The following is a 19,019-nucleotide window of genomic DNA, read 5'->3' as shown; positions in this document are numbered from 1 at the left end:
TGAGACTTCGTTAAAGCTTGCAGTATATGAGTTTACACGCCAGAATTCCACCGCCAGGCCCTTCTGCTACTGTTGCAAATCAATGAATGTTTGTGCCCGGTAACACTGCGTTGTACATTAAAAAATGGGACCCACTTGCCGAAATTACAGAGAGGCGGAACAATAAAGATAAAAAAGATTTAGCTAGGACGCAACCTTACGTCGCGAATTACTTTTATGTGTAAACATTTATTTTCTCTATAATAACTATTATAAAAAAAGCGCAAACACTTCTGACCTAGCCATTACAAAAATCGTTTTTTTACGTTTTAAAGTCGCTTGTTTCGTTTACAACACGCCGCATATTTAACGCAGTGAATTGTTTGTGACGCATAATTAACTAGAAGGGTGGCTTAGCACATATTGCCCTTGCATATACACTATAACCTATTTTAAAAAATAAATATTTTTCCTATGCTTATTTTGTATTGGGTCCCATATTAGCCATCGTCTTTTATTACTTTAGTCGTTTCTGCAGGCAAAAACTCATGGGTCCCCACACATGCAAAGTTGAAAATAATTCATTTCAAGAGATAACCATGAGAAAGTCGGGTGTTGTAAGGTAAAACACAGTGATTAGCACTGGGCTTAAATAATAATACTATGTAGAAATATTGTTTGAAGTATGTCCTATTTAACGTTTTAAAAAACTGACCCATTTTAGGGGGCTAGTAGGGTAACTAATTGGGTTCGACACACAAACTAAAAAATATATAAAAACCACAATGACTCAATCAATAGTACTGCAAAATTTCAGCCCAATCCGCCAATGTTTAAAATTTCGACCACTAGAGGTGTTTTAAGCAACAACCGTTAATGTTTCTAACGTCATAGGGCTGTTAACAAGCCCCTAACTGCCATGGCGCAAAAACGACCACCAAGCAACCCACCAACGAGCAACATACAACTGGTTGCCCTTGTAACACTATTGCTCCAAAGAAATCTTTCGTTTGTGGTGCCCAGTAACATACAAATACGTTTTACACTTTAGGGGCTTGTGGGGTAAATGTTAGGACTACAGGGTTGAACACAACAATCGACGCCTATAAATGGCATACTATACAAGAAATCCAAATTTCAGCCAATTCTGACACTGTTTAAAAACTCACCCCTTTTAGGGGGCTAGCGGGGTAAATACTGGGGTTATCAACAAAAACAAAGTGGGATGCACATCTACATGAATATATCTACCATCTGTGTAAATTTCACTTAAATCCATCAAACATTTGATGGAAAAACGAGTCGGACAAACTTTGGGTAAAAACACCCATTTTAGGGGGCGAGCGGGGTAAATACTGGGGTTATCAACAAAAACAAAGTGGGATGTACATCTACATAACTATATCTACCATCGGATTAAATTTCAGCCAAATCCATCAAACATTTGATGGCAAAACGAGTCGGACAAACTTCGGGAAAAAAATACCTATTTTAGGGGGCTAGCGGGGTAAATACTGGGGTTATCAACAAAAACAAAGTGGAATGCACATCTACATGACTATATCTACCATCTGTGTAAATTTCAGCCAAATCCACAAACATTTGATGGAAAAACGAGTCGGACAAACTTTGGGAAGAAAACAAAAGAAAAAAACAAAAACAATTAGAGTAAAATCAATATGAGTCCTATTGATTGTACTCAAATTGTGTGTTTTGATGGGTCCCCTTCCCTGAAGGGGACACATCTTGATTTCACTCTGTTTTTTTCTTTTTTCTGCCGAAGTTTGTCCATCCACTTTTGGCATGAAATGTTTGGTGAATTTGGATGAAACTTTCACAGATGGTAGATATGGTAATGCAGATGTGCCATCTGCTTTGTTTGACGTGATAACCCCAGTATTTACCCCGCTTACCCCAAAGTGTAAAACGTTTTTGTATGTTGCTGCGCACCACAAACGAAAGATTTCTGTGGTGTAATGGTATAATAAAGGCACCAGTACACATGGTACTTGTGTTTGTGCATTACTTGGTGGACGTTTTTGCACATGCCAGTTAGAGGGGTATTAACAGCCGTATGACGTCAGAAGCATTGACGAATGTTGCTAATAACACCTCTAGTGGTCAGAATTTTAAACATTGTTCGATTTGGATACAATTTTACATGACTATTAATTGAGTCATCGTGGTTTCATATTTTATACTTTTGAGTGTTAAACCCCATCAGTTACCCCACTGACCCACTAAATGGGTGAGTTTTTTAAACGGTGTCTTTTTTTCAAACGGTGGAATTTAGTTTTTTAAACGGTGGAATTTAGTGAAATTTGAAAAGCTTAATAGAGTGTGCTATTTGTGCTGCTTATAGAGTGTGCTAACATTTACCCCACTAACCCCCCAAAATGGTTCAATTTTGTAAACAATGTCAGAATTGAATGAAATTTACATAGCTTGTAGTGTGTGCCATTTTTGGTGTTTTTTTAGTGTTTTAAAACATTGTCCGAATTTAATGAAATTTGGACAGCTTATAGAGTGTGCTATTTATAGTTGTTGTTTGTTATGTTCAACCCTATTGCCCCAACATTTACCCCACTAGCCCCCCAAAATGGGTCCATTTTGTAAACGATGTCAGAATTGAATGAAATTTGCATAGCTTGTAGAGTGTGCCATTTATAGGTGTACAATGTTGTGTTTAATCCTGTTGCCCCAACATTTACCCCACTAGCCCCCAAAATGGTGGCAATTTTGTAAACAATGTCAGAATGGAATGAAATTTACATAGCTTGTAGTGTGTGCCATTTTTGGTGTATAATGTTGTGTTTAATACTGTTGCCCCAACATTTACCCCACTAGCCCCCCAAAATGGTTTAATTTTTTTAAACAATGTAAGAATTAAATGAAGTTTGGACAGTTTGTAGAGTGTACCATTTGTAGGTGTTGATTGTTGTGTTAAACTCTGTAGTACCTATCATTTACTCCACTAGACTCCTACAGTCAAGTGCAATTCACCATTAATAGGAGCTGATTGTTGTGTTTTAGCCTATTTTCTCACTATTTAACACTTTTTTTCAGATAGTCATCAAATAGAAAAACCTTAATAAATGTATGAATGGAATGAATTTGAATAGTCTGTACTCCATACAGCATATTTATTTAAACACAGTACCGATCACTGTGTTTGACGTTACAATGCCAAACACAGTACCAATCACTGTGTTTGACGTTACAATGCCAAACTTTCTCATTGTTATCTCTTGAAATGCATTATTTACAACTTTTCATGTGTGCTTGCAGAAACAACTAAGGTTATAAAAGATGGTGGGTGATGAGACCCAATATAAAATAAGTGTCGGATGTAAATATATGTTAAAAAATAGGTCACAGTGTATGTGCAATGGCAATATGTGCTAAGCCACCCTTCTAGTTATGGGTCCCCTTCCCTCAAGGGGACACATATTGATTTTACTCAAAATGTTTTTGTTTTTTTTCTTTCATTTTTCTTCTCCCCAAAGTTTGTCCGACTCGTTTTTCCATCAAATCCTCGATGGATTTGGATGAAATTTACACAGATGATAGATGTAGTTATGTAGATGTGCATCCCACTTTGTTTTTGTTCATAACCCCAGTATTTACCCCACTAGCCCCCTAAAATGGGTATTTTTTCCCCGAAGTTTGTCCGACTCGTTTTTCCATCAAATGTTTGATGGATTTGGCTGAAATTTACACAGATGGTAGATGTAGTTATGTAGATGTGCATCCCACTTTGGTTTTGTTGATAACCCTAGTATTTACCCCGCTAGCCCCCTAAAATGGGTATTTCCCCCCGAAGTTGTCCGACTCGTTTTTCTATCAAATGTTTGATGGATTCAGCTGAAATTTACACAGATGGTAGATGTGGTTATGTAGATGTGCATCCCACTTTGTTTTTGTTGATAACCCCAGTATTTACCCCGCTAGCCCCCTCAAATGTTTTTTTCTCCCGAAGTTTGTCTGACTCATTTTGCCATCAAATGCTTGATGGATGTGGCTGAAACTTATACAGATGGTAGATGTGCATCCCACTTTGTTTGTCCGGATAACCCTAGTATTTACCCCGCTAGCCCCCTAAAAGGGGTGAGTTTGTAAACAATGTCAGATTTGGCTAAAATTTGGATAGCTTGTAAAGTATGTCAATTATCGTTATTGTGCCATTGCAGTTCGGGGGTTGTTAACAGCCCTTTGACGTCAGAAACATTAATGGTTGTTGCTCAAAACACCTCTAGTGGTTGAAATTTTAAACGTTGGCAGATTGGACTGAAATTTTGCAGTACTATTGATTGAGTCATTGTGGTTTCCTACTTTTAAGTTTGTGTGTGTTGAACCTCAATTAGTTATCCTACTTACTCATTGTTATCTATTGAAATGCATTATCTACAACTTTGCATGTGTGGGGACCCATGAGTTTTTGCTTGCAGAAACAACCAAGGTTATAAAAGACGGTGGCTAATATGGGACCCAATATAAATAAGTGTAGGAAATATATTAATGTTTCAAAATATGCTATAGTGTATGTGCAAGGGCAATATGTGCTAAGCCACCCTTCTAGTTTTTTCTTGTTTTTTCTTTCTTTTTTTTCTTCCTAAAGTTTGTCTGACTCGTTTTTCCATCAAATGTTTGATGCATTTGGCTGAAATTTACACAGATGGTAGATATAGTTATGTAGATGTGCATCCCACTTTGTTTTTGTTGATAACCCCAGTATTTAACCCGCTAGCCCCCTAAAATGGGTGTTTTTTACCCAAAGTTTGTCCGACTCGTTTTTCTATCAAATGTTTGATGGATTTGGGTGAAATTTACACAGATGGTAGATATATTTATATAGATGTGCATACCACTTTGTTTTTGTTGATAACCCCAGTATTTACCCCGCTAGCCCCCTAAAATGGGTATTTTTTCCCCGAAGTTTGTCTGACTCGTTTGGCCATCAAATGTTTAATGGATTTGGCTGAAATTTGCACAGATGGTAAATATAGTTATGTAGATGTGCATCCCACTTTGTTTTTGTTGATAACCCTAGTATTTACCCCACTAGCCCTTTAAAATGGGTGAGTTTTTAAACAGTGTCAAATTGGCTGAAATTTGGATAGCTTGTATAGTATGCCATTTATAGGTGTCGATTGTTGTGTTCAACCCTGTAGTCCTAGCATTTACCCCACAAGCCCCCAAAGTGTAAAACGTATTCGTATGTTACTGGGCACCACAAACGAAAGATTTCTTTGGCGCAATAGTGTTACAAGGGCAACCAGTTGTTTATTACTCGTTGTTGGGTTGCTTGGTGGACGATTTTGCGCCATCACAGGGACTTGTTAACAGCCCTATGACGTCAGAAACAGTAACGGTTATTGCTCAAAACACCTTTAGTGGTCGAAATTTTAAACATTGGCGGATTGGGCTGAAATTTTGCAGTACTATTGATGGAGTCATTGTGGTTTTTATATATTTTTCAGTTTGTGTGTCGAACCCAATTAGTTACCCTACCAGCCCCCTGAAATGGGTCAGTTTTTTAAAACGTTAAATAGGGTGAATCATATTTTATAGTTTGTATTGTTCATAGTATTATTATTTAAGCCCAGTGCCGATCACTGTGTTTTACCTTACAACACCCAACTTTCTTATGAGTATCTCTTGAATTACATGATTTTCAACTTTGCATGTGTGGGGACCCATGAGTTTCTGCCTGCAGAAACAACTAAGGTTATAAAAGACGATGACTAATATGGGACCCAATACAAAATAAGCATAGGAAATATATTAATGTTTTAAAATAGGTTATGATCAGGGTTGCCATACCGTCCTTATTTCTAAGATTTGTCCTTATTTTGAAGGGCTATGTTTTAAAAAAGTTAATTGTCCTTATTTCCAAGAAATGTCCTTATTTTTGACTTGAGTCCTTCTTTTGTCTTATTTTCAACAATTACTGGTCAAATCCCTGCTACAAGCAAAAGTAAACCTAGACCTGAGCTTTTATGAGATGCACGAAGTATATTCTACGAACCAGGAGTGACTGGAACAGATTGTTTCTACCAAAATATAGCATATGATATGATATGTCACGGCTCGTATAAATGCAAAGATTTGTTCAAAAATGTTTGTTTTGTTTCGTATAAAAAAATATTTTTTCGGTTGTCCTTGTCCTGGTTTCAAGTCGATGACAACCCTGGTTATAGTGTAAATGCCACAACAAAATGTGCTAAGCCACCCTTCTAGTTTTAAAGTTTAGTATACTTCAAACAATGTCCTAAACTGCCAGAAACTTTCAACAAGATAATTTTTGTAAAAGTTCCAACCTTACATTTGTGTCGTAACAATAAACGTTGTTGTATTTTCTGTTGAAATTTGACAGTCGTTGTTCTTGCGGTGGAGGCAGTTAGAAGAACCACATGATTAAAACGCTAAACTTTTAATCATGTGGTTGTTGATGTAATAGCCGGCGCAGCGCCAGCGCCAATACCTTTGTTGCGCTTTTTACCACCCTTTAATGTTTAAATTCCAATGCTTCTTAAAGGCATTACAATTGTCACCATTGTAATGAATGCGAACAATTCATAGGTTGTAAAACAATAACAATGATTGAAATCAATTGTGTATCTTACGTATTGGTCTGTATCAGAAAAATTTCCATGAAGTAATAACGCATGACTAATGTTGGTCCGATTCTCGGGTATGCAACATACCCGAGGTTTTCGTTCGGGTATGCATGGCATACCCGTGTTCGGTGCCTATGATATATGTGTAACAGTTACACATCAGTTAAACTGATATCTGTATCGAAAATGGTGTATGCAGATATTCATTATATGTGGCATATACACGTATGTGTAAACGTATTAACTCGATTATAAGCTGTGTCTTATAAAGTTATTTACCCCCTATTGCTTGTGGTGAATAGGCTTACAATCAAGGGTGACTTACATTACATTTTAATATCAAACTTATATTACTTCCACACCCTGCTTCTTGTTTTTTTTTTTTTCAAAATTCTTGCTCTGCTGGTAGAATTATTTCTGTGACCAACAATTATCGACAAATAGTTGTACTCTTCAGCAACAGAAAGCAGTGTTATTAAACCAGTGGTTCCCAACCTTTTTGTAGTCACGGACCCCTTTTATAAATTGTATAGGTCCGCGGACCCCCAACATAATTTAGTCTTGTTATGTTTTTCGTTTTCTGCATTATACGTTATGACTTTTGCTTTTTTTTTTCATCAACCTTTATGTTCCTCAAATCTCAATAAAGTTCTTAACTGCAGCAGTCAACACAACAAAGAGATAGATTTTCTTATGTACAAATACCTAAAACAAAGGCCAAAAAGATCGATTGTTTTTATGTGTTGTTATGTCACAATGGAGGTAACAATCACACAAAAATTAGGTTTTCCTGATCCAAAGGTTTGATAAACAGTTTGCACTTGTATGCAGGATTATAAATGACCGTTTAGTAACTTATAAACATTGTACTGTTGGTTAATGGTACTAAGAATGTTTGCCTCCGTGGACCCCCTGCAGCCATCTCACGGATCCCTTGGGTTTTGAACCACTGTATTAAACAATCGTACATGACGTCACAAAGTGAGGCTTACACTCAAGGGCAGCTTACATTATTTTTTAACACCTTAACATGTGGCTTACAATCGAGTAAATGTGGTAGGAAAACCACCTCTCTAATAAATGGTTAAATTTTTTTGCATGGTCAGTAAATTTGAGTTATTTTTGTTTTGGGTTAGATTGAAAAAGTTTGCCATTCAACATCTGCATCAAACAGTCATAAATCCACAAATAAAATGACTGCTGCATTATGTTCATTTGAGTATGGGGGTGATACTACAAGTGGGTCAACCAATCAACACCTTTTCAAAACAGGCGGTGCTCAAACAAGTAAAGTAGAAGACAGGGAGAAATTTTTGCATGAAACATTGGAATTCCTGTCAACAGAAAAACTCAAAGATATAAATAAAAACCCTCCAACTGATCCCATGTATGATAAAACATCATTGTATATTCCTGCAGAGTTTTTGAAGAAACAAACTCCTGCAATGTACCAGTGGTGGACATTAAAATCAACCAACTTTGACGTTGTTCTCTTTTTTAAGGTATGTGTTGAAATATGTTACAGTCATTGGTATGTTTGTATTGTGACCATGCCAATCCTGCTTAATTTTGCATTGTGACCATGCCAGTCCTGCTTAATTCTTAATTGTCACAAATTTAGCATTAAAGTTGTTATAGTTCGGGGATGGCGAACCAGTGACCCGCCTCGTGAATTTTAGTGACCCACTTGTAGTTTCAAAAATTTACTGATTAATTACTATAGGTAGGTTTATCCAGGTTCCAAGATTAAAAAGCAACACAACAGTTAACTTCAAAGCCTTTGCCAGGTTGCCTGTTGTCTTAAAATACAGTTTGTTGAGTCATTTATGAGGCAACAGATATGTTTATTTAAACGTACAACTGATTTGTTGTAACTTTGTTGACGCTGTTCGGTTCCACATATTCATGCGAATCCTTGTTTATGACTGCTGCATGTTTTAGCTGAAAAGATTGTAGCAACAAGCTTCTCATTGACATGTATTAAATATGTCACCCACTTTGTTATCTTTCCATCTTATGATATCATGTATGACCCATTCAACTAAAAAGGTTCATCATCCGTGTTATAGTTTTTTGGCACAGTAGAAAATGTGTGAAAAAACATACTTTACATGGCTTGTACTTGCCATCTAATAGCTCAACAGTTTGCATAATCTTCATTTGGATGTGTAGTGATTTTCGAAATATTTTTTCGAGTTTTATTTTAGACATGATGACTTTATAGGTTGGAAAGTTTTATGAACTATATCACATGGATGCTGTGATTGGAGTTTTGCATTTGGGGCTAATTTACATGAAGGGGGCATTTGCACATTGTGGCTTTCCTGAAATATCATTTGGTCGATATTCCGATGCTTTGGTTGAAAAAGGATTCTCTGTGGCTCGGGTTGAACAAACTGAAACTCCAGAGGACAATAAACGAAGGATCAAGGGCTCATCACTCTCTAAGCAGGAAAAATCTCTTCGCAGAGAAATTTGTAGAATAACTACTAAAGGTGGTTTAAAGTTTTTTGTCAGATATTGTACAAGTATTTATTGGTCGTCCATAGTCACCGATTCCTGTGTTGGCAGGGTTTGCATGCTTTTTTAAAGCCCACATACAAAAATATGCTAAAATTCGACGCACTTAACTTAAAACCCAATGTACAAAAATATGCTAAATCTTGCCAAACTTGTTTTTTTTTTGTCTGAAATAGGTTTGTTTCAATGTTTTGGTGAGGAAAAAGTGTTTGATTTTGATTTGCTTATCTAATTTGTTTTGTTTGTTTTTCATTTTATTTAACTAACATAAACAAATGCAGAAAGTATCACTGTTGCAGTAGGTCTGTTTATACCCTGATACTACAGGAAAACCCAATGTTGTTTAGGATAGGTTTGTCAAACTCCACTTGGTCTGGGAGCTGTATAACTGGTCTCAGAGGGGTCAAACAGAAAACTTTTGAGTTATTACCAGTGGCGTATCCAGAAATTTTTAAAGAGGGGGGTCCAACATTTTATTTTGGGAATTTTCCTTATCACGCTCTATGATATCATTAGACCTGTTTGGGAAATTTCCCACACAAATGTGCTAGACCGCATGTAAATACATAATTCACCTGTCAAACTGCCACTAAATTGTCCCGTTGCCTATTTCGTTTTTTTGTTCAAAACGACGCATTCAGCGGCAAAGTGCTTTGTCCACAATTGTTGGCAGGCCCAAACCCGAAAGTACAAGGACGAAACCCGGTCCAACTCCACTTTGGGACTTTCTCTACCCATCCAATTGACAGAAAACACTAGGGTTGGCAAGCCGGTCAATTGACCGGTCATATACTATTTTTAATTTTTAAAATCAAATGTGGTAAATTTTTTTGGACTTGCTTTTTTGTTGTTGGAACGGGTAAATTATTTCTATTAGCACTCCAGAAGAAAAGTTGAGGGTATACTTTTGTTTTAGTAAGTGCTTTGAAAGCCAATATAGATGTGTTTTGTTCATCTGAAATAAATGCCCAAAACAATTAAGAGATACTTTTCATCTCAAATTAAGATCTGATTTACATGAAGGCAAACTTTGCAAGGTTTGCAATGCAATTAAAAAAACATTGATCACTTCTAGCACAGTTTTATGTTAATAAAATGGGGGGGGAAGTTAGTTCATTAGTATTTACTTGGGCATTTTTGCAAATGTTGCACATTTTGACTGATAGATAAAAAATCTTTAATAATTTAAAGTAATTTAAAATTTCTGTGTAGTTTTTTGTAGTATATTTGACTTATAATTGCCCTGAATAGATTTTTGTGGATTAATTACAGGTAATTACTTATTGGGCTAAATAATGTACGTACATATCAAGCTTTTGTACATTTCTTGTTTGTCATGAATGGAGATGTGACAACAGCACAACAGTATAATTTACGACTTTAAGCAGGATAAGCGAGTTTTGCAGTTAAATCTCAGTCAAAATTTAACTTCAATCTAATGTAAATCACAGTGTGCCAGGCCCATTAAAGGCGCCATACCGAATCAGCCGGTCACCAAGCATTCACCACCATATTGCAAGGCATAGGCTAGAAAAATCTAGCCTGTGGTGGGATTCGAACCCACGATAGGAGTCTTTCCGGATCTCAAGGGCTGATCCCAGTTATGAATTTATGTTCATCTTAACTCAGTCTGATGTATACAGAATATTATGAGAATCCAGTTACAAAGTGATTACTGAATGAAAAATACTGGGGCCATTGATAAAATAAGGCATGGACATGCAGGTCCGTAAAATAATATAAACTGAACATTTCCCAGTTCACAAAACAAATTTACATGAGTTGAAGCCTTCATTTCCGTTACTCATGGTTTATAAGAAAATTTAACATCCAACTTTTAACTAAAATTCCAATTTAATAATGTGTATAGTATTTGACCTATTTGACAAGTATTTGACCGGTCAAATGACCAGATTTTATTTGACCGGTCAAATGCCCAACCCTAGTTTAAACCTTTATTTCCGTTACTCGTGGTTTATGAGAAGATTTAACTTTCAACTTTTAACTAAAATTCTTAATTTAATAATATGTATAGTATTTGACCTATTTGACAAGTAATTGACCGGTCAAGCAGTTAACTGCCATTCAAAGTAAAACCATTCATAATTTAGTGGCAACAAATTTTTTTTAACCAATTTAATACTTCTCATCACTGCTTTCACTTTCTTCATTACAAAGGCATCAGTAAAGATAGCACCTCAGACATAGATGTTGCATTAAAGTTTTTTTTAACTTATATTCTAAGCAAACAAAATGTGATGTATATAAATTGGAATTAGTGTGTTAATCTCATCTCTAGAAACTGTGTTTATTATCCAGGAGTAAGTTTATCGCTGTTCATGGCCCGCCACAAACAAAAGTTGGACCACACTGTTCTAAGCTATTTGAGTGTTTACATTACCAAGTAACCAACAGTGAACAATGGTTAAACACGAAACTGCAATGTGGTGTACAAATTTGCTATTGTTAATTAAAAAAATGAATTAGGAGATGTAAAACAAGCAAGCAAAAAACATTACAAACAGTTCGAAACTCAAGTTGTCTTGAGGTTACTAACTGAGGTTTACTGTATGCTGTAAACTGCAGAAAGAGATAAGGAACCAATTGTATTTACGGAAAAAAATTGTATCAGTTTTAACTTCAACAAATGACACCATATACACATAACTTACATATAAGAAAACCACTTTATAGCTGCATTTTTTTAGGTACTAAACTGCCTACACTTTGGGACAGTCGTTCTGTGCGCAGTGAACACAACTACTTACTAGCAATTAAAGAAAAGTTGGGTGATGGCAGTTCACCAGAAGGTCTTCGCCAATTTGGGGTCTGCTTTGTTGACACAACACTCCCCAAGTTTCACATTGGGCAGTTTGATGATGATGTTTGTTGTTCAAAGCTTTGCACATTGCTTGCCCATTACCTTCCATCTCAAGTATGTTGTAATGGTTCTAAAGAAATTTATTTTGTTACTTTTTTGTTTTGTATTGTTGATAAATTTGCAGCAGAAACATATTTTGCGCCTTGGTAAGGATGAAAAGCTATGATTTTTATGCAAACAACAACCCCGGGTTCTGGGGCAGTTTTACTAAAACAGTTTGAGTGATATAAGTAATATCATTAGCCATTCACATAAACACATGTACTACATGCAGATTTATTTTATGTAACGGGAACAAATATTTTGTTGGATGTCAGATAAAGATTATAAGTTAGGGTCTAAATGTATGTTTGTTGTAAGTATGCACAATGTTTGATGATGTTATGTATAACTGGCAGTATTTAAGAAATCCATTTTTCTAGAAGAATTTGCACTTAAAAAAATGAATCAGCAGGTAAGCAGGATGAGACTTCAACCCACAACAGGCTAGCTACAATATGTTGCCTCATGCAGGGATGGCAGGGTCTGGTAAATTCACAAGTGTAAGCAAAAGCAGTCGCCAATCAAACCTCTGCCACATTTCCTCGTGTTGTTGGATCAGAACTTATTCAGAAATATCTTGGTGATGGTCCTAAACTGGTGCGAGAATTGTTTCGTGTGGCTAAAGAACATGCTCCATCCATTGCTAATTCTGCCGAGCCCGTTCCCTTGGCTGTGCTTGCGCGGCACCCCTGCACCCCCGGCCTTGACCTTTCATAACATCAAAAACGCATCTTTGTTCAAGTTATGTCGGTTTTGAAACGTGGTTCCAGCTAAACAATTGCGCTGGCACTCACGCCATTGATCGAACAGACGTCAGTTGAAACGTAAAAATTTTAATTGTTTCGCAATATAGCATTTTCAATGCAACATAAACATCACATATAGAGTAACGTTCTAGGTTATTTGTCGCATTAACTTTCTGCAATAGAAAATAAACATAAAAATAGTTATGGGTCCCCTTCCCTGAAGGGGACACATTTTGATTTTACTCGATTTGTTTTTTGTTTTTTTGTTTTGTTTTCTTTGTTTTTTTTCTTCCCTCAAGTTTGTCCACCCCACTTTGCCAAGAAATGTTTGTGTTCCACCCTGCAGCCCTAATATTTACCCTACCAACCCCCCAAAATGGGTGAATTAATCAACAATACATTTTGACAGTTTGTATAATATGCCATTTTGAGATGTCAGTGTTTTATGCTATTTTGGCACACAAACTTATAACAATGTCTCAATTGCATGAGATTTGGTCAGTTTGTACTTTACATAACTTGTTTTTTTAAGTAACACTACCAATCACTGTGTTTGACTTTATAGCAGTGTTTCTTATGGTTGTCTGTTTACAACTTTGCGGTTTTGGGGACCCATGAGTTTCTGCCTGCAGAAACAAATCAAGATTATAAAAATGTTGGCTAATATGGGACCCAATATAAATAAGTATAGAGAATATATTACAGTTTGCAGAATAGGTTGTAGTGTATATGCTATAGTAAAATGTGCTAAGCCACCCTTCTAGTTAATAAATTGATTCCTAAGCCGAGTTTAATGTCCTTTGGCAAAGTACTGCAACGGCCTAAACTTGATCCTAGGTGACCTCAGTTTAGGCGTCAACAATACAGAGTAGGCTATATTTAGAACATGAATTGCTTTTACATTTATTTCCGGGGCAACATATTACTAAAAACTAGAGATGTACCGAATATTCGGTTTGCCGAATTTATTCGGCCGAATCGGCCACTTTTTCAAAGATTCGGTTTCGGCCGAATAATTTGTTGCGATTCGGCCGAAACCGAATCTTTTATGAATACACATTTAAAGCGTTAAACGTGTCTTTTCTGCTTAGTACCAACGAAAATCGCGTCCATCATTATATTTTTTAAAACATTGACGCTTTTCCCACTGCAGAAAAAAAATCAGTAATTCATTGTCGGGTTGGCAATCATTCTTGAGGCAATGTTAAACCCCACAAAACTAAAATAAGGACGAAACACAACCATTCTGCACTAATTGCCTGGTAGATAAAATAATGTTTTCATGTCAAACGCGTAGGGTACGACTTCGCGTGACGTCATAAATGATTCGGTTGATTCGGCCGAATTTATTCGGTTTCGGCCGAATCGAAATTTAGCCGATTCGGTACATCACTACTAAAAACTAAATCATTGTTGAAATTGCTGATTCGGCAAATCGTCCTTTCGTTATATAAGACGTTATCAGATGCACAGCAAACGTTCCAATAGAACACAAAGAAATTGTGCCAAATGACTATTTGCAGATTAATGCAAAATAGAAACTACAGGCTAAGCACATAAAAGGTGTCAGTATTTGGACCTATACGGGTACAAATCTGCACATGGTATTGGCATCGGCGCCGATGATCAAAAGTCGCACCCCTGGTATTTTTTTAAAACTCTACGTCTATGATAAATGCACAATCTGTTTACTCAAATAAGCCAAAATGCTGTTTTTGTTGTAAAAGATACATATTCCAGGAAACATGAGTGAGATGTTAATCTGTACTTGTTGGTTGCTAAAATGTTTCTGTAAGGCTATGGATCTGGCAGATTAATATTTACTAAACTGGTAAAATTTAATTACAGCATTAAAAATAAGACAAAATACCAATTTTCCATCACACACTTGTATTTTATTGGATATGGAAGTGAAAGAAACATATTAGTTAAATTTACCCTTTTTAAGGTTTTATTTGAACGGACTGGTGTTTCCTGGGATTTGAGAAAAATCTTGCACACTCACTTGGCAACTACAATTCAAACAGATCTAATCAGTGGAACCCAATTCTGGACAGCTACAAAGGCTCTTCAAGTTTTGTCACAAGAAAGGTTAAAAAAGATTACAAATTCTTATTATGGGTCTCTTCCCTGAAGGGAATTTTTTTCTGTTTTGTTTTTCTTCCTAAAGTTTGTCCGACTCGTTTTTCCATCAAATGTTTGATGGATTTGGATGAAATTTACACAGATGGTAGATATAGGTATGTAGATGTGCATCCCACTTTGTTTTTGTTGATAACCCCAGTATTTACCCCTCTAGCCCCCTAAAATGGGTTATTTTCTGCCTAAAGTTTGTCCGACTCATTTTTCAACCAAATGTGTAATAAATTTGAACGAAATTTACACAGATGGTAGATATAGTTATATAGATGTGCATCTCACTTTGTTTTTCCTGATAACCCCAGTATTTACCCCGCTAGCCACCTAAAATGGGTGAGTTTGTAAACAATTTCGGAATTGGCTGAAATTTGGATAGCTTGTATAGTATGCCATTTATAGGTGTCGATTGTTTTGTTTAACCCTGTAGCCCCAACGTTTACTCCACAAACACCCAAAGCGTAAAACATATGTTACTGGGCACCACAAACGAAAGCATTCTGTGGCGCAATAGTGTTACAAGGGCAACCCGTTGTATGTTACTCGTTGGTGAGTTGCTTGGTGGACGTTTTTGCGCCATGGCAGGGTTGTTAATGGCCCTAGCATTAACGGATGTTGCTCAAAACACCTCTAGTGGCCCCATGAGTTACCCTACTAGTCCCCTAAAATGGGTAAGTTTAGAAAACAGTGTCGGAATGGGCTAAATTTGTGTAGCATGTGGACTATGGTTATCTCTTGAAATGCACTATTTTTGACTTTACATGTGTGGGGACCCATGAGTTTCTGCCTGCTGAAAGAACTGAGGTTATAAAAGATGATGGCTAATATGCGACCCAATACAAAAAAAGCATAGCAAATATATTTATGTTTTAAAATAGGTTATAGTGTAAATGCAAAGACAAAATGTGCTAAGCCACCCTTCTAGTTTATTATGGTTCCCCTTTCCCGAAGGGGACACATATTGATTTTACTCGATTTGTTTGTTTGTTTTTCTTTGTTTTTTCTTCCCAAAGTTTGTCCACCTCACTTTGCCTTGAAATGTTTGATGGATTTGGATGAAATTTTCACAGATGGTAGATATGGTTATGTAGATGTGCCATTTGTTTTGTTTGACTTGATAGCCCCAGTATTTACCCCACTAGCCCCCGAAAATGGGTAAATTTTAAACAGTGTCTTATTCAGATAAAATTTGGACAGTTTGTTCATTGTTCCTTTTTAGGGCATTGATTGTTGTGTTTCCCCCTTTTGCCCCAATATTTACCCCACTAGCCCCCTAAAATGGGTAAAATTTTGAACAATGTCCGATTTTGATGAAATTTGGACAGTTTGTTCATTGTTTCTTTTTAGGGCATCGATTGTTGTGTTTCACCCTGTAGCCCCAATATTTACCCCACTAGCCCCCTAAAATGGGTAAAATTTTAAACAATGTCTGATTTGGATGAAATTTGAACAGTGTGTTCGTTGTGCCACTTTAGAGCGTCAATTGTTGTCTTTCACCCTGTAGCCCCAATATTTACCCCACTAGACCCCCAATATGGGTGAAATTTTTAAACCATGTCCAAATTGGATAAAATTTGGATGGTTTGTTAAATTTGGCATTTGTAGATCTTAATTTTTGTGATTCATCCTGTAGCCCCAATATTTACTCCATTAGCCCCCTAAAATAGGTGAACTTTTTAAACCATGTCCAAATTGGATGAATTTTTGACAGTTTGTAGAATTTGACATTTATAGCTGTTGTATATTGTGTTTCACCCTGCTGCCCTAATATTTACCCTACTAAGCCCCCAAAAGGGGTTAATTTTTTAACAATATTTGAGTGAAATGACATTTTTACAGTTTGTATAATATGCCATTTCAAATGTCAGTGTTTCACGCTAGTTAGGTCCACAAACTTATAACAATGTCTGAATTGCATGAGATTAGGACAGTTTGTACTTCACATAACATGTTTGTTTAGAGAACACTACCAATCACTGTGTTTGACTTTGCAACACCCTTTCTTATGATTATCTGTTTACAACTTTGCGGTATTGGGGACCCATGAGTTTCTGCCTGCAGAAACAAATCAAGGTTATAAAAAATGTTGGCTGATATGGGACCCAGTATATAATAAGCATAGGGAATATATTTCAGTTGCAAAATAGGTTGTAGTGTATATGCTGTAGTGAAATGTGCTAAGCCACCCTTCTAGTTACAATGTGTTTTTACATTTTTTTTTTCTTTTAGATACTTTCTTAAAGATGGGGAGACATTCTGGCCTGAAGCATTAAAAAAAATGATGCACAGCCAGGACCTAACTCAACTTTCTCCACTACCTTCTTTTGAGTTAGCATTAAGCTCGCTTGGTGCTTGCACATATTATCTGAAGAAATGTCTGATAGACTTTCAAGTATGTTGTCAATACATTTTGTTTAATAGTTTTTCAAGTTTGTTGATGTTTTACTGTGAAAAAATAAACACTTACGACCAGAGGCGTATCCAGAAATTTTTAAAGGGGGGGTCCAACAATTTTTTTGGGGGAAATCCCTAATGACGTCATTATGACGTCACACGTCGTTCAAAACGACGCGTTATGCGGCAAAGCACTTTTTCCAAAATTGGCGGTTTCTCTACCCATCTAATTGACAGGAAGAACAGGTAATTTTAGCGAAAGCTTTGTAGTTTTCTGATTTCGCCGCTGCTATCTAGCTTACTCAGCCAAACTGCAGCTGCAAAATAAGCGTGACTGTCAGGTAACCAAAATCGTTGCTTAAAAAAAACAGGGTTCAATTTCTAAAGAACTAAATCTCTTGCTGAAGCGGTAATCCTACTGTTAAGTCACGAATGCACTAAAGGTGGTAACTGCAGAAGGCATAAATTGTGCCTGGCAAGTAACAAATTACCCTAATAACATAACTCGATTTACATCGATCTAATGTTTTGACAAACTATTACGTGTTTGGCGGATCAAAGCAACACAACATTACACGTTTTTAACCCTTTTACATTGTTCAAATGCAAAAACAGTTTGATATGTTGCACTTAGTGCAGTTACCACTTAGCAAGAAACTGCTACCAGCGTCCTAGCCGGAACGTAAGATTCCGATTGTTAGCGCATAAACCTCCTTATTAAACCCTTGTTACGTCACAATTGGCGATTAGATAACAAGCGAATACAAGAGATTGAAGGCTCGCGTCTTTGAGATAACGACTCCCTGTTATCACGCAGTGGTAAACGGAACGATTTTGGCCTATTTAATTTACGCACAACTTTTTGAAAAGGGGGGGTCCGGAATATTGTAACTTTGTCATTTTGACAAGTTTTGCATAGAGCTGTTTACTGATTTTTCTGTCATGCAAGTTTGTATTGTTTTCAGACTATCTCTTCATCGCAGTTTGTGGAGTATTCAAGTGTACATGATAAACAAAAATCTTCTCAAGAATTAAACATGGTTCTTGACAGCATTTGTTTGAAAAACCTTGAAGTGTTCAACAACAGCAGGGGTGGAAAGTATGTAATAAGACTAGGGATGTTCAAAGTAGACCATCATTTATGCCCTTTATATCGGGTAATTGGAACCGATATATATGTGTGCTCTCACCGTTGGTAAAAATGTAAACTTGTGCATTGCGTTTAATACATTGACGCCCGGTGATTGTGCCCGTCGCAAAAGACGACAAACGACTTGTCGGCGTTAAGCAAGTAGGCGCTATAATAACACCTCAACGACGATGGTGCATTGGAGGCATACTTAGCGATTAGCACGTGACGTCAGTTGTTACGCATCTGATCACATGATTACGTTTATGCGATGCGCTTTGCAACGTCTTGCCGGCGTCTAATTGTTTTCGAACTTTGTCAACAAAAAGCATGTAACACTTATGGCGTTAGCGCAGGGGTGCAAAAATAAACTTGAGTGCGCGACCGCAGTTTGTAGTCACAATTAAAGGTGGTCTATATTTTTTTCATTAATTTTCAGAAATATTCTCAGAATAATAATAAAGCAATGATGAAGTGGGACAATTAGCGGAAAAAATAGAGTAGGCAACGAGATAACAATATTGTTTTCGCGAAAAACACGCTTGAGTCGAGCCGCCACCGAATTACGTTAG

At 36.6% G+C, this 19,019-nt stretch overlaps 1 protein-coding gene and 1 long non-coding RNA gene across 4 annotated transcripts in view; one reads left to right on the top strand and one right to left on the bottom strand.

Moving 5' to 3' along the window:
* LOC145223831 (DNA mismatch repair protein Msh6-like) overlaps positions 1–19,019 on the top strand; it is a 75,183-nt gene that overhangs the window by 16,963 nt on the left and 39,201 nt on the right. For 2 of the 3 annotated variants that reach the window (XM_080090238.1, XM_080090230.1), the window contains exons 6-11: positions 7,736–8,101; positions 8,824–9,094; positions 11,828–12,054; positions 14,737–14,879; positions 17,154–17,316; positions 18,284–18,417. In XM_080090238.1, coding sequence (XP_079946364.1) covers positions 7,736–8,101; positions 8,824–9,094; positions 11,828–12,054; positions 14,737–14,879; positions 17,154–17,316; positions 18,284–18,417 — 1,304 coding nt within the window. The remainder of the gene's footprint in view (positions 1–7,735; positions 8,102–8,823; positions 9,095–11,827; positions 12,055–14,736; positions 14,880–17,153; positions 17,317–18,283; positions 18,418–19,019) is intronic. The other variant, XM_080090243.1, reaches the window with a different exon arrangement.
* LOC145223854 (uncharacterized) lies at positions 11,558–14,743 on the bottom strand. The gene is made up of 2 exons (XR_013859511.1): positions 12,570–14,743; positions 11,558–12,070 (listed from the first exon to the last, which is right to left on the bottom strand). It is a non-coding gene; the product is annotated as an uncharacterized LOC145223854 (long non-coding RNA).

Source organism: Phallusia mammillata, chromosome 1, assembly GCF_965637545.1.
Source record: "Phallusia mammillata chromosome 1, kaPhaMamm4.hap1.1, whole genome shotgun sequence".
NCBI classification, from domain to species: domain Eukaryota; kingdom Metazoa; phylum Chordata; class Ascidiacea; order Phlebobranchia; family Ascidiidae; genus Phallusia; species Phallusia mammillata.
Note: the sequence above shows the minus strand (reverse complement) of the source record. Positions and strands in the feature narration are given on the sequence as shown.